At 39.0% G+C, this 22,897-nt stretch overlaps 1 protein-coding gene across 2 annotated transcripts in view; it reads right to left on the minus strand.

Moving 5' to 3' along the window:
* The window catches only part of chchd3a (coiled-coil-helix-coiled-coil-helix domain containing 3a), a 71,014-nt gene that overhangs the window by 17,590 nt on the left and 30,527 nt on the right, over positions 1-22,897 (minus strand). For both annotated transcript variants that reach the window (XM_028044213.1, XM_028044214.1), the window contains exons 6-7: positions 15,380-15,463; positions 5,796-5,866 (exon numbers count right to left, since the gene is read on the minus strand). In XM_028044213.1, coding sequence (XP_027900014.1) covers positions 5,796-5,866; positions 15,380-15,463 — 155 coding nt within the window. The remainder of the gene's footprint in view (positions 1-5,795; positions 5,867-15,379; positions 15,464-22,897) is intronic.

Raw genomic sequence — 22,897 nt, forward strand, 5'->3', positions numbered from 1 at the left:
TTGGCAGACTGGGGTGGTGGTCCCCCTGTTCAAAAAGGGGGACCGGAGGGTGTGCTCCAATTATAGAGGGGTCACACTCTTAAGGCTCCCTGGCAAGGTCTATTCAGGGGTCCTGGAGAGGAGGGTCCGTCGGACAGTCGAACCTCGGATTCAGGAAGAGCAGTGTGGTTTTCGTCCTGGTCGTGGAACACTGGACCAGCTCTACACCCTCGGCAGGGTCCTGGAGGGTGCATGGGAGTTCGCCCAACCAGTCTACATGTGTTTTGTGGACTTGGAGAAGGCGTTCGACCGTGTCCCTCGGGGAGCCCTGTGGGGGGTTCTCCGGGAGTATGGGGTACCGGGCCCTTTGATACGGGCTGTCAGGTCCCTGTATGACCGGTGTCAGAGTCTGGTCCGCATTGCCGGCAGTAAGTCGGGCTCGTTTCCGGTGAGAGTTGGACTCCGCCAGGGCTGCCCTTTGTCACCGATTCTGTTCATCACTTTCATGGACAGAATTTCTAGGCGCAGCCAAGGTGTTGAGGGGATCCGATTTGGTGGCCTTAGGATCTCATCTCTGCTTTTTGCAGACGATGTGGTCCTTTTGGCTTCATCAGATCGTGATCTGCAGCTCTCGCTGGAGCGGTTCGCAGCCGAGTGTGAAGCGGCCGGGATGGGGATCAGTGCCTCCAAATCCGAGGCCATGGTCTTGAGCCGGAAAAGGGTAGAGTGCCTTCTCCGGGTCAGGGGGGGTGTCCTGCCCCAAGTGGAGGAGTTTAAGTATCTCGGGATCTTGTTCACGAATGGGGGAAGAAGGGAGCGGGAGATCGACAGGCGGATTGGCGCAGCGTCTACTGTCAAGCGGGCGCTGTACCGGTCCGTCGTGGTGAAGAGAGAGCTGAGCCAAAAAGCGAAGCTCTCGATTTACCGGTCGATCTACGTTCCCACCCTCATCTATGGTCATGAGCTTTGGGTCATGACCGAAAGAACGAGATCGCGGATACAAGCGGCCGAAATGGGTTTTCTCCGTAGGGTGGCTGGGCTCTCCCTTAGAGATAGGGTGAGAAGCTCAGTCATCCGGGAGGGACTCAGAGTAGAGCCGCTGCTCCTTCACATCGAGAGGAGCCAGTTGAGGTGGCTTGGGCATCTGGTCAGGATGCCTCCTGGACGCCTCCCTGGTGAGGTGTTCCGGGCACGTCCCACCGGGAGGAGGCCCCGGGGAAGACCCAGGACACGCTGGAGAGACTATGTCTCTCGGCTGGCCTGGGAACGCCTCGGGATTCCCCCGGAAGAGCTGGAAGAAGTGGCCCGGGAGAGGGAAGTCTGGGCCTCCCTTCTGAAGCTGCTACCCCCGCGACCCGACCTCGGATAAGCGGAAGAAGATGGATGGATGGATGGATGGATGGATGGACAATAATGTTGTAGCTCCAGCTCTCTCTGTAACTGGTGTAGTTCTGTATTCCGAAGGTATTTAGACACTTTCAAGTATTAATCACTTTATTTACCCATCATTTTGTGCAACATTTGATCTCTAGAAAATAAGAGGTTGGTATATTATTGAAAGTCATTACAGAAATGAATGGGTAGGAAAGAGGGATCTGATACAACATAAAGAAGAAAGACAGGTTTGGTGTCCAGAAAAGACAGTGCAGAAAAACAATGAGCCATTACCATTCAACAAGTTTTGCTCCAATCCTCCTCGTTCTACCTTTGCTTGTGTGTGTGCTGAGAGGCAAAGCAGGGACCGAGACGGCTGTTATTGTCAACTGGATTAAATTTAAAAAACAGATTTATTCAAAACAGCTGAAAAAACAAACAACAGACAGAGGGAGTGAGCATGTTGCCGTAGGGGAAAGAGGAGTGACAGTGGAGTGACTGAATAAAATGAGATTTTATCCTTCCTGGCAGCACGTACAGAGGAAACTGAAAATCTGCAGTCTTGGTCATAAACAAAGTGTGAAACACATTACATTTTAAGATCTTAAATCAAATTTTGAGACTTCAAAGGGGATAGAGATGTTCAAATTAGGAGTTCACATCCTTTGCATTGCACAGCCTTATCAGTTTCACCTACTCAGTACTACATGATGGTCATGTCCCATGTCAATTCAAAAAGAACCCTGGACAAAAAAAGACCGCACACCTTCAACAAAGATGTTCTAACCTCTGTCAAAGGTTCCCACTGACAGGAAACTGAGGATGACCCACGCTTTCCTTCCTTCCAACTTTTCTCATAATCACATAAAAATGTGCCTCCATGCTTGTCAGCCGATCTTTTAAACAATACATCTGTCAAGCTACAGTTCTATTTAACATCACCAATAAGTTCGTGCTGCCACAGGTGTCTGTTAATATCTGCACAGCTCACATATATCTTACATACATGTAGAAGAGCAAAAGGTCAAGCATTCATGGCTGGACACTGTCATATCTGTGGCTGTTACTTTGATAAATTACCACGGGCGAATGAGGCAGCTTATAAATCAGAAGAGAACAAAGGAGATAGTTGCATTTTTACAGGCAACTGGGAACTCTTATCTGCAGTCAGTGTCATGGGGAAAATAAAACTGTTGCAACCCTCCATGTATGTTTCTAGAAAACCTCATCTGTTACATTTTGAGTGTATTTAAGGAAATGTATGGTTAAATGTAAGCCATCAGACTTTTGTGTGCTTCTTTTAAAGAATGAAAATATGAGTTGAGTTCTTGGAACATTCTATTGTTAACAATACCATACCTCTGATACCAAAAATGATAATTAGGAAAAAATCTGAGCAATGGTATATCTGCACCATTCCATACATATACGTGTAAATTTTGTGAGTGTGTCGTATGAGAATGCATTTAATCAGGTCAGGTAGTGCAATATTGCTAACTTTAGAATTCAACAAGATACAATGTTTTTAGCTAATTTCTTGATCACCAGTCGCATTTAAATCTTTCTTTATGCTGAAGAGCATCAACCCAAAGAACCTGCATAAGAACAGGTGCTGCACAGAGCTTAGGTGGTAATATACCTCTGAGCTCCTACCTACTCCTAATATCTGACTTGTCTGAAAAAGTAATAAACCATGACAGACATCCACATCTGGCCCTACACAGCTTCTCCCCTATAATAAACTGTAGCTTAATATCAGCGCTTATAGACCCTTCAGCAGCACTGAGAGGAGCTAAAGTGTGAAATAAAGATATTCCCCAAACTATGGCTCACATGTTACATCCACATATTACCATGCCAAACGTTAATTCGATCAAATATGGATAAGGCATCGAGACATTTTATTATGATTTCAACAGAATATTTTTATTACTGTGAAAATCAAAAGTCGCTGAGAGATAAAAGAAATATTTATTAATATGCTACAGAGGCCAAAGATTGCATCTTATCTCTGTAAGGTCTGTCACAGGAGCTTGCAGCAAAGACACAAAAGCCGCTCATTACGAGAGCAAACAAACGCGCTATTATGCATGAACTTCTTCACATAAACAATAATGGGTCAAACAGCACTCGTTAAATCCAATTAACCCCTTTCGTCTGATCCACTCAATGCATCTCTGCTCCCGTCTTGTAACACCAGACCTTCCCGCTATTTCATTAGCTCGCATACACAATAAAATCCTCCCCCTTTCCATCATTGGAACCCAGTCACAGCCCTGCTAATGCACCTCCTATAATCAAATCCTCCAATCACAGTATTCCATGCAAAGACCCGTGTCACATGACTAACTGCACATTAGGTCGACGCTTGGTTGGAGTTAGAGCTGTCATTTTGCGCTAATGTGATTCCAGTGTTTTTTCTTTCTTCTTTAATTTGATTTGGGAAGTCTAAGGTCTGGCTTCTACGAGTCTAGCGCTAAAGCCCTGGTGGGCTAGGCTAATCAGTTTCCAACATTTCTGAGGGAGACAATGATCCCAGTGTTAGCGCTGCCTAATGACAAGCTAACACAATCAACACAGCCTCCCTAGAGTTGCGTTCTGAGCCAAGGCCCAATCTTGCCCCACCTCCTGCAGGCTCCTCATCCACTTTCCCTACATTACTATGGAGTCTAATGGCCTCTTATTAAGAAGACAGATGGTTGAGGGAAGGGGAGGGTTTCTGTGTCTTCTTCAGTTACATTTACGAGTTGGATCTCAACTACCTCAATGACAGCTTAAATGTTTAAAATTGCCTTCCAACTGAGTTTTTTTAATTGCAAGGTGCGGCACAAGTTTGCATCTATTAGTAAAACATGACGATCAATAGGGTAAGAATCACCTACACACAAAATATTAAGCAATTTAATAAAGTATCTGGTTTGCTTATTGTCCTTTCCATATCTGTCCTTGAAGAGTTTCTACTCATTTTTCCCAAGTTGAAATTTCATTCTTTTCAGCTTTCAAGCCAAGTTTATTTGTATAGCACATTTCAGCAACAAGAAGGGTTTAATATGTTTAAAAAAATATGTTTAAAAAAATAATAATAAAAATTAAAATGTTTAATAAAAATAATAGCATAAAAACTGAGTGGTCATAAAACCTGGAGTAGTCTGGAAGGTTAATACAGTGACAACAAATATTTATTGCATGTTGGTGCTTAGCATTTCAGTGATTTATAAACTAACGAAAACATTTTAAAGTCTATTTAAAATGCCTTTTAAATAGACTTTAAATAGACATTCTCACTAAAACTATGTTCATAGTTTTAGTGAGAATGTGAGCAGCAGCGTTCTGGATCAGCTGATTGACTTCACAGGCAGACCTGTGAAATTTCAAGTGTTTATGGTACATTTAAACCATTTATAAAAAATATAATTACAATAGTTCTTGTATGGATGGTGGATGTGGACAAAGGGAGGGATGAGTGAATAGATTGACAGAAAAAAAATGAATGAGTGTGGTCAAAGAAATGGAAATAGACAGACAGACCAGATAAAAACTATTAAAAATGCTAATACTTTGACTAAAATAACTCAAAACTTAGAAAATAGGAATGCACAATTAGTACATACAGTTATGTTTGAGATTACTTTTGTTAACCAGAAAGATACACAATAAATGATACCCCTCTGTCAGTGACAAAAACCTTCATGAGTTTCAGTATTATCATTGGTCTATGTCTCTTCAGAATTATCAGTTTACAACATGATTAACATCAGCTAACAGATGACACTAACGCGGTTGGGGTCAAATGTGCTGCGGTTGGAATGAGGCTGGCATGATTTAATTCAATCTATTCATCTGCCCATAAAGACAAAAGACATTCAGTGAATGCATCGTTTTGGAGAACAGACATGTGATCACAACATGAATGCAACCCCTGCAAGACGGAAAAGAGGTTTTCAGTTGAAAAATTTTGAATGCAGAAGTTTGAATCCTAAATAGAAAGATGAAGAAGACATTTCAACGATTTTGAAATTGAAATACTCATATTGATCAGCGTCCCTTTTATTTTGGAGTAATTCCTAAAGTTGCAGGAGCTCAATTTGAATGGCATATGAGATGAGCATAGTGATGATATTTCCAAATCAACTAAAAGAGAAAAATAAGAAAAAGTTTTCTGCATCATTAAGATCTTGTTTTGACTTCTTTGACATTTGTTAATTACTTTTCAGTGAGCGGAAATCAGAAGCGGGGAGCCTGATATCGTTCTTAAAGCTTTCCACTGCTTTGTAGTTATCAGTGTCATGTTCAGGTCTTCACAGCTTAGAGAAAAGCTGTGTTGAAAAGTTAATACAAAAAAGTTTTATATAGAAGGGTGGTCACATTTTTTTTTATTCTTGTTATTTTTCGTGACAGTGTTTATGTCATTAGTTTTGGAAACGAACAATGAGCATACTTACTTGAATTTGGCATTTACTTGGTCGACAGCTTTGTTATAGTTCTCTTTGGTGACCTTGTAGAACTGCTCACTCTGTAGACAGAAAAGGAAGAAACTCATGAATGCTTGATAATAGCAGCATAACTACATAAAGCTAAAACCGGCAACAATTCTTCTGATGAAACATGTACTTCATGTATGACACAGTGCTCTGCTTAGCTCAACTCTGTTCTGTCTCGTCTCTCAAACCTCATTAAAATTTAATGTTTGTAAAGTTTTCACAACACATGTCTCGCAGGTATGAAGCTCGCAAAGGCAAAAACCATCAGACCTCTTCTACTACGGTGAGAAAGTGTGAAACATAGAAACTTGTGCTTATCTTCTCACAAAAGACTGCTGTAATAACAGAGAGCAGTCCTTCAAGGCCAAAAGGTCGCTAGTCAACAATGTACAGACGAGTGGTCAGAATCCCCTGGTGACCCGTAGCAAATGAGCCCACTCCACCTAAATTACCTCCTCAAACACAGCCATATACACTCTCTTCTGGAGCATTTTTATAACCCCAGGAAGATTCTTCTTGTCACTCTCCAGAGGCTGTTATGCACATTTATAATCACATCGTGAGAGGTTGTAAAGTATGAGAGATAGCTTGATTTAGAGTGGTTTGAATTTTCAAAGGTGTCGGGGAATGCCTAGCATTTCAAATACTCCTTTGTTGGAAAGGGCACAATACATTCATGAAATGGTGAGTCCTCAAATGTAAAGCATTTACTTCTTTCGTTTAGATTGCTCTTGGTGAGTAGGTTAAAATCTAGTCTACCATGGAAAATTTTGGACAAGACTATTGGCTGTAAAAACAAATGACTTGTCTAATCCATTATTCATTGATAAGTGAGGTAAATGTACATAGGAATCCCAGGAAGTCATATATTTAGATACTACCTTTAATTTAAATGCCAGAATCTCATGTTAATGCCAGTATTTAAATATTATTTAAAAACAAGCAGGTTAGACCAAACTGATATCACAGGAACAACAAAACCACAACAGCAGCAGCAACAACTCAAATGACTGACATTAAAAATTAACATAACTAATTTCAATGATTCTAACAACTCAAATAAATTACTATATTGCATTATTATACATGTTCACTTAAAACTCGAGAGAAGCATTAAGGACACATCTAAATGTGTCCTTAATCGTTAATCAAAAGGTAATGGACTACTTCCTTAGTTTCTTCTACCTTCAAGAAACAAGAGAAGTTGACACTTTAAGTGAACTTTTAATGCACATTTTAATGCAACTTTGCATTTAAAGCCTAATTTTTTCACTAAATTACAATTCATGGCAACAGTCATAAACATTCACAAAGACTCCATTATGATCCTGACAGGTGTTATGTCATGTTTATGACGGTGTCAACTAAAGTGTTACCAAAAACCTGATAAATAGCAGAACTTAATGATAGCTGGAATTCCTCGGTGCTTTGCTTTGGTGTCACTTGTTAAAGTTGTTCAAGAAAACTTTGAATTGTACACTTTGTTCTGGACATAAACATCCTACATGTATTCACTTAACAGCACTGACTTCAGTAAATGAACATGCCAAAAGGACCTTGACTAAGTATTTTTAGTATGAACATGTGCAGAGTATGTATATCAAATGTTGTCTTTGCAAAACTTTATTTATTTTATTAATTCAAATAAAAAGTGAAACTCCATAGAGGTATAGTTCAATCCTTTGTTCATTTTGATGATTGTGGCTTACGACTAATGAAAATCTTAAATTCAGTATATTAATGGCAGAAATGCATCATATCCTGACCAATCCTGGAGAAGACTGTAGGGCAGACGGTTGACTTGACACCTGCCCAGCATACAGTCATTGAAATCCTCCACAATAAAGCATAAAAAATAACTGCTAAAGAAGCCAGCTGTTCACTGAGTGACACATCAAGCACACTAATGGAAAGTTCAGTGAAAGGAAAATGTTTCGAGGGAAAAAAGAGCAACAAGCACACTACAGTCTTTAAAGCATTGTGAAACAAAGCCTGATTACAAGTTCATGAGATATATAACATAACATCTCTGTATCTGTTTTTGGTCTTTGTACCGCCTTAATTTTCTGTGAAACTCGACTTGGAGTTTTTAATTATCTGCAAGCTAATGGCATTTATTACACTATTTAATTTGTTTCGCTGTTTGGATTGAATAACTGAAATAAATGAACTTTTTGTCGATATATGAAATTATTATGAAGCATCTGCAAGAATGAAAACGACTGCAGCAAAAAGACTGATTCAGAAAGCTTCATCTGTAATTTAACATTGCTTGATATGTGAAATATTTATGGATTTAGAAGTACTTGTTATGAAACTGTTACAAATTATACAGAAATGTGTAAGGATGCAGCTAGTTAAAAAAAAAAGCCCTTCAGAAGGAGTAAAAAAGAATAACTTTCTTATTTTTTCAAAATGCAATTGTTTGCACTAATCAGAAATGTCAGCAATCTTCTAACATGTTTACTTCACATCCAACATTGAAACGCTTCTGCATACTTTACAAACTTGCAATGTGACGCATTTTCACATTCAAGCTTCTTGGTCTCATCTGCGTTAACTTCACCTTCAAGCAGGAGAGACATTCATCATAGTTCAGTGAGGATCAATAAGAATGAAGTGCACTGCTGAAAAGATCAATAGCCATGTGCTGTAGCGGTAAAAGAGGATGGGACATGACACTGACAAAAGGTCTGATACCAATTGGAGTCCTCTTTATTTGAATGGACACTATTATAAATGAACCGCAGTTTACTGAATGTACTTTACTGGGGCACGATGTGCTGAGTCTCAAAACTACTTTAGAGGTCAATTTTGACCTCTAAAGTATACAATACAACAAATTTCAACTTGCATGCAATGTGTAATCATCATAAATGTGCATATTTCAGAGGAAATATGCTACAAAAAAATTACAATGTGTTTTTGAGGCACGCAATAAAACATGTTGATATTTAAATGGTGTGCTGCTGAGGAAATTGCCACAAAATATGCAGTTCCAGAAACATTATTTTTTAAAAACAAGGTTACTTAAAAAGGAAGAGACTAGACAGGGATTTTTTTAGGGATGCTAAAGAGGCCAGAATAAGTCCTCTCCTGTGTGCTGAGATTAAACCACTGGAAGGAAAAGGAGAGAAAGCCTGAGCTGAGTTTGGGTCTGTGTCTGGAATACTAAATATAACATAATAACACCTGCCTAAATGGCAGAGCTGGCACTAATCAGCGTACTAATCCACCTGAGAGGACAAAAGGTTGTGTGTGTCAGTGATTGCAAGGCATTTTTTTATGCAGTTGCAAACACACACACACAAATACGCACTTGTTTTCTTGAACAAAACATTAAAAAATAAATAAAATAAAACATAAAGACAAAACAGAAACAGGTGTAGACACAAACTAAATGGTGTACCTGCACACTGGTGGCTAAACAGTAACTCACTCAACAGTAGAGAAGAGTATAATTTGTCTGATTACTGAGTGGACTTAAACTGTGATATCCTGCTGTTATTCCCAACTGATTTCAAGAAAAACCCTGACCTTTTATTAGTTCAGACAAGACACACACTGAAGCATCTGGTTAAAAATGTGCCAATCTTTCTTAATCAGGGTTTTTGCAGCTGCAAACACAACCTCGCTGTTCACTAAAAGTGTTCTGGTCAGTGATGTCCAACTATACCTTGCCATTGGATTAAAGATTTTAAATAGCAATAGGAATGAGGCTGAATTTATTACACGATGTAAAAGGTTTCCATCTGTTTTCACTTGCTTTGTGGTAGGTTTTTTGCTCATTCCAAAGCAAAGCAGAATGCCAGTGAGACAGGTGTCAAACACACATTAAGTCATTACTGCTAATGTACTGCAATGATATGGAAAAGATACAAGCAGCACTTAAATACAGACTCAGTTTAAAGAAAATCCTTCCGACCTTTAACGAATAAAGCGCATAATTGCATAAAGTGATTGGTTCTCCCTCTTAACTGCTGCTAAGTAGGAAGGCCTTGCATAGGATGAAGCCCCAAAATGATCAACATTAAGTTTAAAAAAAAAAACAGCAGCAGCTGTGTAAATTACTGCAGCTTGCTTAAATAGAAAACAAAGAGGTTGGTTTACACATTTTAAGCATTTTCATTACACACTTTCATTTACGAAACACTTTAAATGACAAATTATACTCGAATCATTCAGTCTAGGGCAAGATTTGATCAGCAATACCTCTGAAGTCACATTAAACTTTTACAGTCACTCTTCGTGAACTGAAGCTCAACCGTGTGTCATCAGTTTAATTAGTGACACAGTTCTTTTCATTGGAATAAAATGTCCGAACTACATCCTCGGCATGAAGTCAGGTTCTACAGAAAGCCACCACTGACGTAAATATTTGATTTAGCTCTGCTGAAGCAAATAAATATCTAAAAGATCAGAAAACGAGCTCTGGTTCTGACTATGCAGATGCTGTGAAGCCTAGCATTTATTTCCTACAAGCCAAATAGTGAATAGTGGCCTATTTGCATTTGTTTTCTGAGATTTTTCAAAAAGTCACTTCAAGTTAGATTGTCCCAGAGCTCTTGAGAATGTAAACGACTGTAGCAGTTGAAGGACGATAACTGCCTCTATAGACAAGTCCACGTAAATACCAATATATAACTAAACCGCAGGAAACAGCAGGAAAGAAAAATAACTGAATATCATAAAAAAAAGTCACTTCACAAAGCTCTGGCTCTAGTTTTGAGGCCAAAGCATATTATTTACATGGGGTAGTTTCATAGTGAGCGAAAAAATTGCTTTGGAATCATAGCTTCTCTGTCTCAAATATGCCTATTGGAGAAAAACAGATATTTTAAGTAAGTGTTTTAGGAAAAACAAACAGAGGAAAAGAGAACTGAACAAAAGGAAAGGAATGAAGACAGGCAGAGTAAGAGATGGCTGTACCATGAGACAGAGATAGAGACAGATGCCATCACTGCTTTTTAATGCTCTCTCTCCAGTATTTCTTCCTTTCATAGAACTGTGGAGCTTTGCTATGAGATGGCAATTGCTGCTGTGATTGTCCTCCATAGGACAGGAGCAAAAAAAAAAATCCAATTCCATCGATATACAAGGAAAAAAGATAGACAGGAGGAGAAGAAAATTATTTTCTGAAAGAAAAGAAAGATGAAATTGAGGCATTCAGAAGAAAAAACCCAAACACTAGAGCACAAGAAGAAAAAAGCTAAAAGAAAAGGGGTGTGATACAGAGATGGATGTTGAGGGAGGGCTTTAAACGATCTGGTGGGAAAAAAACCCCCAAAAAACATTGGCAAGTTGATTGTTAAATATGAGATTGTTTTACAGCGAGGCAGGTATTGAGTGAAAATTTAATAAATATATAGATATTGTTTTCAGGGGCTATTTGGTAGCCGTGGCCCCAATGAACAGTAGCAGTGGAGGCAGCAGGCTGAGCTGTCTGGGAGCCTGGTGATGGCCTGTCACTGGAAGCCCCTCTGATGAATGGCCATGTTGGATTGGAAGAGACATGTAATATATATCAGACTTACATTCTATCTCGCTCCTTCTTGCTCTCTTTTGGTCACTTTGCCTCCTTTTTGCTAGTGCGCACGATGCTGGGGGGAATCCTGAGGTATTTGGGAGCGGCCGAGAACAGACGGAGGGCACAAACAGTGATGGGAGATAATATTCGGCTAGCAGTGCACTGTGAGGAAAATTAAATTAGTCCAATCTAAGTGGAAAAGGAACAGCTTTGGAAGTGAGAAGTATTATGTTTTGAGAACTACAGGGCAGTGATTGGCTACGAAAACTACAGCTGTGTTTGCAGTCCACCAGCTTCCCTGCTTCAACTTGAGAGTTTTTTTTCTCTTTTTTGTTTAATAAATATTTCCTTCTTAGACTTGAATAAACATCCTAATCTATTACTATCAGATTTTGGTTAATGTTACGCAATGCTAGATTTTATATTACTATCCTAAAAATTATCAAATATAAAAACAAACAATTTGACATTTTGTGACAAATTATGATGCAAGTTAGTAATCACAAAATGTCTTCATGAGCATAAATGCAAACACATTAGGTCTGAGAAGATAAAATGGCTTTTGTGGCAATTTTTTTATTTTATCTTGGTACAGATGGAACAAAAAACATTCTTAAACTATATTTAAAGTTTATTTAACTTGTCTGGAGTATCCAATTTATTGATTAAGGGATCAATCAACACTTAGACCTCATTTATGTAATCTACCAGGAAAGCTCACACTTAAAAAAATTAAACAAAAACAAATAACTAGCTACCTGAAATAATCCAAAGATTAGGATTTTCATTTTTGATCATATGAATCCTCCTAAATAAAACAATCACCTTGTCTCTCTTGTCAGGAATTTACTAATCAAATCAAGATGCTATACAAGTGATTCTCTCTGGAAGTAGTTTTTTTATTTTATTTTTTTTTGGAGCTGATATTTCCATAATAAGCACATCCCTCTATTCCTCTAAATGTCCAGTCATTTTGAACAAGGTAACGAGTAGAAACAAAAAGGTGTGCGAGTGAACTGTGAACTGTTTCAGTATGCTGCTGCTTTATGGGTCTCTGTGAACACACGGAGAAATTGTGAAATCCCACATCATTTATTTTCATTTCGTCTCTTAAATTGCCTTTGCTGAGGTACAAATTTAGAAGCCTAAGATGGTTATTTTAGGCTCACGTTTTAATGCAACCGCATTGAAACGTGACTCGGAAGAATTTCAGATGCGCCTTGATAAGTATAAACTTAGAATAGCTGAATGTGTCTGTGATGTTAAAGAAAGGTCAGCTGACCTGTTGATGTATTGCTGACCGACAGCCCACTCTTACACATTTGCATGTAAAGCAGATTACTGATCTGTTTACCCTCAACGGATTGTAATGTCTGGTTAAACGGTCATTGTTTGGCTTGTCTATTTACATCCTGAATAGCCAGGTCACATGCTTGGGTTAGGGCTGGTTAGCAATTTGTCTCCACTAGCCTGCATCAAAACTATTGATCAGTCATCGGCATCAAAGGACCTTAGCTATAAGCATGATGGTATGTCCAGTTTGATTCAGAAATGCTGCATTTGAGATGGTTAAAAAAATAAATTACCACAGAAATTCCTCACTTATAAGTTTATATCATGTGTGAGCACTTATTGCTACACTATGTAGCACAATAAAATATGTAATAATTACATCCAGGTGCACTACGGAACAGTGTAATGCAGACTTCACATATCACATTTCTGGAAATGTCTTGCATTTTCTGTAAGGGCACTCTCTGCAAACTAACCATCATCTACGCTTTACGTAAAATGATTACATGCTACATATAAACTACGAAGGAGTCAGTGGTTTAATAATTGCTGTGATGAACCAGCGCACATTACAAACAAACAGTTTGACCCGGATAAGTACATTGTACGCGCCGCTTTACGCTGCAGCTACTTCAATACCTACATGCTGGTTCAGAAATAATATGCACAAGATTGTGTCTTTTCTGAGTTAATGCCTATCGTTATGGATGTTCTCTCATATGTTCATGCATATCATCACTTAGAGGGATTACAGTTCGAACACTGAAATGGGAGACAGCAGTGATTTTAACCTACATTAGATGGAAAGCATGGGGAATGAAGACAGAAAAGAAAAAAATCATCATCAAAAATGTCCAAACAAAATCCCCCCATATGGGTCTCTGGAATTACACAGAGGATGATCTAATCCTAACCTGATGACTGGGGTTCCCCTTATGCATTGACAAATATATCTTATTGTTTTCAGTGCAGATTTGTATGGCTAACCTGGGTTTTTGAAATAAATTAATGCATTTTTTTTCTTCATAAATAAATTTATGACGTGAGATTTCTCGATGATCCTTTATGTGCTTCCCTCTTCCCGTTTCATATCTAACCTTATTTTTAACACAGCAACAGACGGCTTTTCAACCTTTTCTCTAAGCTGTCTTGTTCTCTATTATTTGTGACATTTAATCTTTTCAAAGCTCCTCCGCCTTTTTTGTTTTCTTTGTTTTTTCCCCATCCCATATTTTCTCACAAATGCCACTTTATCATAATGTTTAGGTGTGCATTTTCAGGAAGAATGTTTTTGGTTCCAGTTACTTTTTCTATCATGTCATTGCCTGAGTTAAAACCCACCATTTCTCTGTTTTCCCTGAAGCCTGCCCATTTTGTCTATCCATTCCTCTCTGTCCGTTTCTCTCTCGTCACCTCTCTCTCTTTCAATCTTGTGTTTCTCTTTGAGGTGTGAAGGTGTTTTGTTGACACTTTGATCTAAGGGATATTGACCAGAGCCCAACATGGCTGATGGATGGCCGGCGCTTAAAGTCGATAATGTCCACGCTCTTTGGGACTCATCACTTTTACTATCCACACCAAATGAGCTCCTGTATGCGAAACAGTACGCCAAGTGATGTAATAACCCAATAAGTGTAGGGGAAAAGAGTCAAGCTAGGATTTATGGATGAATCACTGACAAGTCAAAATGAAACTGGCTTGAATCAAATTTTCGTCAGACTTTTGGGCTGAGTGATAACCTGATGTAATCTAGATGAAAAGAGAATTTATATGATCACTGATAGCAGAATACCCTGCAAGTAATGAGAAACAACCCATCCATACTATACAAAATTAAGTTTAATTGATGCATTCGATTGCGTAGAGAAAAGTCTTATTATCTTTAGAGTCTTACTTTAACTTGTCTGCACTGAAATTCATAATATATTCCAATAATAGCAGAGTGCGAATGGTTCTCCTCCACAATGACTTTGCGACAGCATATAATTTCCATCTGGCTTCCACTATGGGGAGCGTTTGACTTTTTGCACCCTCCAAAGGGGAGAAAACCCATTCCCAGCAGGAGTGTATAATTTTAAGCACATTAACAAGGGCATTACAGTCTTACTTAGACACTTGTGATTTGAGAGCTGCATGAAGGCATCCTTTCTAACCACATTTCAACAGGGCATTTGACCCTGGTCCCCTGCCTTGCAGGAATCTCTCACAGGGACCAGTGTGGTGCTGTCATTTGAAGTGTGGTAAGCATTGCAGCTGACCCTTGTCCTAGACCATGGGACTCCAGTATGTCAGAGAAACTCAGGGTAGCATTACTTGTTAGAGACATGAGGATACATATCGAGATTAAGACTTAACCTCTTGTCCTTCAAGCAAAAAAAAAAAAACCAGCAGTGAAAAAGTTGATGCAACTAACAGCAATACAGGAAACAGGAAAAACACGCAGATGCTCAGAGGAAGGGTGATATTAAACCAGGAGGACATCAAAGTGAACAAAAGAAAAAAAAAACAATGTGAAGGGAGCTGATTTTTCCACAGAAATAATTTGTCATTCAATGCACAAGGTTGTGCATTGAATCAACTGCACAACCAAGTTGAATTAATCAACTTTGACACCACATTGAAAAGATGACCTAATTTACAAACTTAACTTTTTGTTAAATAGAATGTTGCGCAAACTATTTAAAGGACATTAATCAGTAGGAAGTAAGTTTTTGTTCCTCCTTACCCTTTCTTCTAGTCGAGCCACCTGCTCTCTGTAAAAAGCATCCTGTTTCTTCAAATCTGCTTCCTTGGCCTCCAGTTGCTTGGCCTAAAAAACACAGACAGGAGGAAAATAAATGTTTCTATGGAAATTATGGGAGTAATATACACATTTTATATATGTACATATAAATACTTCTCAAATAAAACCCTTTTGTCTCATAACATACTTGACTGTCCAAGAATATCTCAATGAATTAGAACACCACTAAAAGGTTTATATATTGCAATAGATAAATTCAAAAAGAAACCCAGAAGTGTTATGGTCACACAACACAATCATGGGGAAGACCCAACTTTACAGTTAAATCAGTCATCTACAATCTCCATAAGAAGGAATAGTCACAAAAGGTCACGTGTAAACAAGCTGATAACTCAGATGTTGCAGGATCCAAGCATGTTTATGAGAATGTGAGTGGAAAAAAGGTGCAGAAGCAACAGAAGTGATCTTTGCCTCGAGAGGATTGTGAAGAAAAGACTATTCAAGAGTTCGGGGAAAATTCACAAGCCGTGGACACTGGATGGATTCAGAACTTCAAGAACAGACGTAACACATGCATAACCAGGACGCAGGCTACAACTCTCACATTCTTGTAGTCTTTTGATAAATTTTGCATTGAATTTGGAAATCAAGATGTCAGGGTCTGATGGAAGAGTGGAGAGGCACTTCATTCATTCTGCTTAAGGTCCAGAACTTCCACACTCAGTATCAGTGATGATTTGGGGAGGCATGTGAAATGCTGGTGGGGGTCCACTGTGGCTTGAAGAGTTCAAAGTTTTATGTACTAGGCATCATGTACCAGCAAAACTTTGTACTTCACCCTTCAATTTACTAACAAGAAATTAAAAAAGTGATTATTTAAGCGAGTCTTAAAAAAAGATCCCTACCTAAATACATAGCGCAAAACTGCAGCAAAAGGACAGTCATATTCAGTAAATTAGAACATTATTTCAGGAATTCAATTGTCTAAGAGAAACATGCATAGAGAAATTACACACAGAGTTATTTTCTTAATGCTATATTTCTGTTAAATATGAGTATTTTTCATTTAAAGTTGATGGAAACATGACATTTAAGATAAGAAGTCTACATTAGGCAGAAAATAACAATTTTCCAATCCAGAAATGTTGGGGTTTTTTTAATGAAATGCACAAATTGAACTCAGAAATGAATTGTTAAAATAAATAAACTCTTCTATAATATTAAAATGCTTTAAGACTTAGTGGTACCTGCACCCAGGAACATGCAGGTAGACATAGATGCATACACAAGCATCAAAGCGCGAGAGCCTGACTGTGCCTTGGCAGGCTCTTGTGCTCTTCAGGTAAAATATCAGGACAAGAAGATAGCATCACTTTTTGTAGCAACCATGTATTGTGTTCTGCCATATATGTTTACCGAGGCTACATATCTTTGCTGTCCTCCCCTCTACTGTGACCTTCACTAAATGTACGACTGACTTTCTCTGTGACATACAGCACTGATAAGACCTGATAGATCACCTCTTGCAGGAAAAATAAACAACATCAGCCTGTGCACAAGGGCCAAAGACTAATCAAAACATATTTACCAGTTCACACAAGAAAAATAAAAATCATTACCTCACTGGCCTACCTAAACCAAGCTGTAGGGACAAATTTGCAAACAGACTAAAAATGAAAGTTGTGAGAAAGAAAAAAAAAAACAGAACAACTCAAACAAACTGAAAAGAAATCTAAAAGAAGAAAAAAAAAACTCACCTTCTGCTCAAATTCCTGAATAAGGAAAGCATTGGAAGATAAGAGTAAGGAGACACTGATTTATTCTTTTCTTCAAAGTGACATTTGGAAAAGGTTTAGTATTCAAATGCCAGGAGTGACTGGCTGCCACACTGTTCTGCTTCAGTAATCATACTTCATCCTTCAAGTTTACACTATCACTGGCAACTACACAAACCTGTGCATGCACCCTTAATACATGTGTGGTTTACAACCATAAAATGGGTGTTTAGTCCTAAAGTGCATGGCTATTTACAGTTATACACAAGATTACTAAAGAGTACTTTTACATTAGGAAAGCGATCACACAGGTGTAGCCTTGAAGTTCTGAGTTTGAACACTCTAGGAAGCTTGGGAATACAGCAACATAAAGAAAAACACAATATAAAAAAAATGCCTTAGCCCATCCAATCTTCACTACGCTGATAACCATCTGAGTGTAGCTACTCAACACACTGCAGGCGAAACTGTATGCGGCATGCATTGTGATGAGGAGTCCCAGAGAGGAGCTGTCCTCACATGAGATGAGTGGGGGAAGTTTCAAAGTCAAGGGGATACTCCAAGCTTGCCCTGGAAGACAGAAAACACTGTCGCAAAGGCAAACACCTTCATTATAGTGCCAGACAGTGAATAAAACTAACTCCAGGGCAACACTTTATCACACTCAAGACAACACTCGGCAAAAAAACAACACCAGGACCGGGGTGCTGGTGTCTCCGAAGTGTCCTCAAAACAACCCGACATAACCTAGCTTTATTGCTCTGGTCAAACATTTCTCTCTATTGTGTCCCCTTGCAGCTAGTGTTGTTGTTTATTTTGTGCACAATGAAATCAAGACAGTCATACCACAATCATAGTGCTGGGTAAATGTGCCCTGAAGTATACCTTAAAAATTATGGAGTTACTGCACTAGAAAGAACCTGTTATTGATTCTGAGCCTGCAATCACTGCCTCTAGGAGAAAATGGAAAAGTTTTCAAGTGTCTGGATTACCCTGCAAAGGTGCCAGAAAACTGTCTCCCCAAACAGCTCAATTTGGCCTGAAGGGATAGAGAGGGGCGATGGGGAAGGAGGTAGAATTGGCAAAGGGTTGCTATATTGTCGGGAGTGTGTCCAAGCTCAATGTTACGGTAGTAAGTGATGACTAAAGGTGTTGATTTTACCACTAAAGAAAACATGCACGCAGATGCTGAGATGCAAACAGAAAGCTCAGACACTAATCTGCAGTACACAAATCATCACGTGCACACACAGCAGCCTGAGCAGCTGTGCTCACAGAGAGCAGGCTGAGAGATAAATGTGTGCTGAAAGGGTGACTAAAGGGCTCATTAAAACAGGAGAGGTTGTGACAGAAATGTGTACCAAGGGATTTCTTTTTCTGAATTTCCTTTTGTCAGAGTCTATGGGAGTGTCTATATGTACATGGACCAGTGCATGTGTTCAGTTTCCAGGCGGGCTGGCTGACCCTCCTTTTTGACGACGCACAGGCCCAGACCCACACACATCGGGTGTCGGGATTTTTTTTTTCTCACTGATTAATCCCATTCAGCAGGGTTAGAAGATAATCTAATCACACTAAGAGCCAAACAATGAGGCAGACTTCAGCGCAGACCATACACCTTTTGTTCTCCTTAAAAAAAAAAAAGAAATGGTCGCTAGTGGAGGAGACCTCTAGTAGGGTTGGGGGAAAGAAAGAGGCAAGTTGATAAGACGATACTAAAAGCTTTGTAGACCATATGCGGAACTATTCAGCCTATCTGAAAATGGAAAACGTATGCCAAAACTAAAAAACCTAAAAAAGCAATTCAAAGTGCTTAGCAGGACAACAGAGAAAAGTAAGTAGAATCCAAGAGGCTAACTAACCAAAAGGTAACACAGTGTAGAGATCAACAGCACAAGTAGGGGAATGTGTTAGAGAAGCACTGGAAAAATTTTGCATTTATGAAAAAAGGGCATAAAAATAATTTGCTGAGAGATAGCCAAAAGGACTTCTGCTTAAAGCTCAGTCAGTCATTAGCCTGCGGCACAAAAAGCTGATTGTCAACACATCGAAAAACTGACATACTTCATGAATAACAGTTATTGAAAAGACGGGCGTCTATATTGGTCAGATTTTTTTTTTATGTGAGAAATATCTACTGGAAAGTTTTGAGTTTTTGTTTATAATTGTGCAAAAATTTTTCGCCTTCTTAAATATTCACGTTTGAGGTTTAGTAACCTTTTTCATGCATTTGAGGTAAGAAAAATATTAACACCTGAAGTTTTCTGAGCTTGGTGGAAAGCACTTTTCACTCAGCTTTACTCTGCCTAATTTTTCAGTGCACCAATCCTGGACACTGAAAGAAAAATATCCCATTGAATGCATAAAATTTTACAAGAGGACTTCAATTTCTTTTTATAGCACAGGAATAAACAGTATTGTTAATAAGCAATAAACATTTTTATTCTATCCCATCTCTGATTAGGGTACAGTAACACAAATGGCTGGAAGTGACATGCGGCTGAAAGTGAGACCATGGTGGTCAGATTAAACGAATCGTTTAGGCTCGGTGATCGCCTCTGTGAATATCAATTAGTAAGCCGCTGAATAATTAAGGACAACTGTGTTTTTAATTAGCTGACTGCCGCAGTTTGAGCAGGACGCAGGGCTGGGAACAAGGAGGAGGAGAAGCAGGGAGGAGCTGAAGAGGGGAGGGCTGGGAGAGCGATGAGAACAGGTGGATTTTGCTGTGTCAGCCCACCTCCCCTTGCCTCCCGCCCACCCACCGGCTGTTCTCTCACTGAATTGCTCCCTTATAGTCCATTTTCTTTCACACCTGCTTTGTTGTTTCAAGTACTCTGACATTTGCTTTTTTTCCCTTTCAAAGTCTGTGGAAGGACCGAAATAAAAATAATCTTTACCTGTCAGCAGTACGGAAGTCTGAATATGCAGTAGTGTATATGTTTAACTTGTATGGCAATGAATGGGTGTCTTTGGAAAAACAAATATTAAAAGAGGCTTTATTACCCCTGCTGCAATACATTTGCTCACTTTCAGTTAACAGAAAATACAGTATGTCAGAACCATATAAAGGTAACATTTCTTGACCAACTTGGACATATACCGTGTATCAAAAGGCAATCATAACCCTTGAACATTTTATTTGATTTTTAGGTGACAGACCAACATAAAGCAACTTAAATTTGAAAAGCTCAATGCAGAATGTTAATTGGATTTGACTAGGGCATTTTAACAGAGCATTCCATTGTAGGTTGTGTAGAATGTTCATGGTTATTATCCTGACAGAAGATGAATCTCTGTCCCACTCCGAAGGATTATGCAGCTTCCTCATCCCTGAATCACTGCATATGATAGTGTCACCACCATGTCGGTGGCAATGACATGGTTGGTGAAATGTTGTTTTACTTGTCTTTTGCATTTTGGCCAAAAGAGTATATTGTCTCATTTGACCGGAGAAAACCTTGTTCCCAGAACACTTTCTTCCATGTTTGCCATCACCTTGAAAGTTAGTGGCAAACCGCAGGGCTGACTTTCAATAATGGGTTTCTTCTTGCCACTCTTCCACAAAGGCCACATCTCTGAAGAACACATCTAATAAATGTCCTGTCAAAAAATTCTCTCACTTGAGCTGCAGCTCTCTGCAGCTGCTTCGGTATTAACATGGGACTTCTGGATTCTTCTATGATTAAATTGTTCCTATCCTGCCTGTCAGTTTAGGCCACTGACCATGTCTTGGTAGGTTTGTGGTTTACTCTAGTTTCAGATGATGGATGATAGAGTTCTCCATAAGTTTATCAAAGCTCAGGAACTGCTGGTTTAAACTTCTTCAAAACCTTATCTCTGACCTTTCTGCTGGTCTCCATGATGCTGTTTATTCACAATCTCTAAAGTCTTCTTCAAACAGCAGTGTTTACACTGAGCTCAAACTGCTTATGGTGGTATATTTACTTTATATGCAACTTCCAAAAGAAATTGGTAGAGTTTATTTAGGAATGTCAAAATTTAAATGGGATGAAAGCCAATATACTTTTCAGCATTTCATTTGCAAACTCATTTGAAAGTGCTACTTTACATCTATCTTACAAAATCACAGAAAAGTATTTTCCAGCTTATGGTTGTAAAGTCAAAAATGTAATAAAAAAGTTAGCATCCTTATTCTAATGTTTTAATCTACAAGAAATTGAATTTCAAACAAACAAAAGGAACATTGCACTACTTCACTTTGGGAAAGTTAATGGCTAAAAGCAACATTGCGCATGCTACATTTTTCATTTCACAGTTCAATGACAGAAATTCTCCAATGTAATAAAATGAAGGAGTTTGGTTTCAATGTGTGCCTGCTAGATGCTTATAAATCATGGTAGGTGAAAATAATTTTGAGAGATGTCGTGATCAATAGAGCACAAATCAAATCTCATCACATTAACAAACTGCACATCATCCATAACCTTGTTTTCTTTTATGCCCCTCTCTGCCACCATCGTCCCTGCCTTGATTCACCCCTGTCACGAGTAGCATCATAATCAATGCTCCCTCACACTACCCGAGTGCGCAATGCAGCACGGTGGGTCAGAGCTGCACACCGGGGCCCATCTATCACGTTCACGTGCGACAGGAGCCCATGACAAACTAATACTGAAGCCGTGAGCAGCAAGTCCTGCACGATCCCACTGGCAGCGGGGAGGTCACGGGGGCAGAACAATACGACCATGCTCTGGTGTTAATTAGCACAGCAGAGGTGTAGGTGGCATGTGGAAGGTTAGAGATGGATGGAGGGAGAAAAGTGAGGGTTCACAGAGTAGACAGGATGAAACGGTGTTTGGTGGATGGAGAGAGGATTCAGGGTGAATATGGAATATAGATGACAACAGAGCTGGAAGAAGAGACGGTTTCTTCTGACAGCTGTTGGGGAACATTTCACACTTCAAGACATCAGAAGAGAGGTTTGATGAAAGGCAGTTTTTTTTTTATTTCTACTTTTCAGTGGTATAAGAATACCTCAAACTTTTCAGACATATCTTCGTAATAACCCTTGGCTTTTTGCTACAAAATAATCGGTGGTAACATTATCTTTAAAATGCATGAGCAGCAAATCAATTTTGGGTGATAGCATAAAATATTACCTGACCTTACTGGACAATAACAATCTAATCTTTAACATCACCAGTAAAACATGGGAGTTTGCAGCTAAGGCTATAAAATCCATTGGAGATCATTCACTGTTGCTGCTTAATAAGCATCATGGGAATTTACGGAGCACCAGTCACACTCAAATTCATGGCCAGCTATTAGTCTCAACAGGAGAGTTCAGGAGTATGGGCAATAAAATCATGTCCATTATGGTGTGGTCAGTTAATGAGCTTAACACTGATGACATCAAAGGATACACACTTACTCCCACCCAGAGTTCAAAAGCTTTTCACAATTCTACAAGACCATTTTTAAGGTATGTTACTCTCTTTGGTGAAGCAAAGCATCAGACATCAAGGCATTTTGTAACTGATGCTTAATTAGTCAGTTTTAATAGTATTTCATTGTCGTACGTCCAATATTGTAACTGCAAACAAGCCAAACAGAAAAAGTTCACATTCTTTTAGTCAGAAATATTCACTCAAACACAATGCCAGACTGTAGATTCATTAAATGTAGTTACAAAACATTAAAAAAAATTCCGTCTGTACTGGTTCACTGAACTGGTAGAAAATGTTTCTGAACACAATGATTT

Source organism: Xiphophorus couchianus, chromosome 17 (assembly GCF_001444195.1).
Source record: "Xiphophorus couchianus chromosome 17, X_couchianus-1.0, whole genome shotgun sequence".
Lineage (NCBI taxonomy): Eukaryota > Metazoa > Chordata > Actinopteri > Cyprinodontiformes > Poeciliidae > Xiphophorus > Xiphophorus couchianus.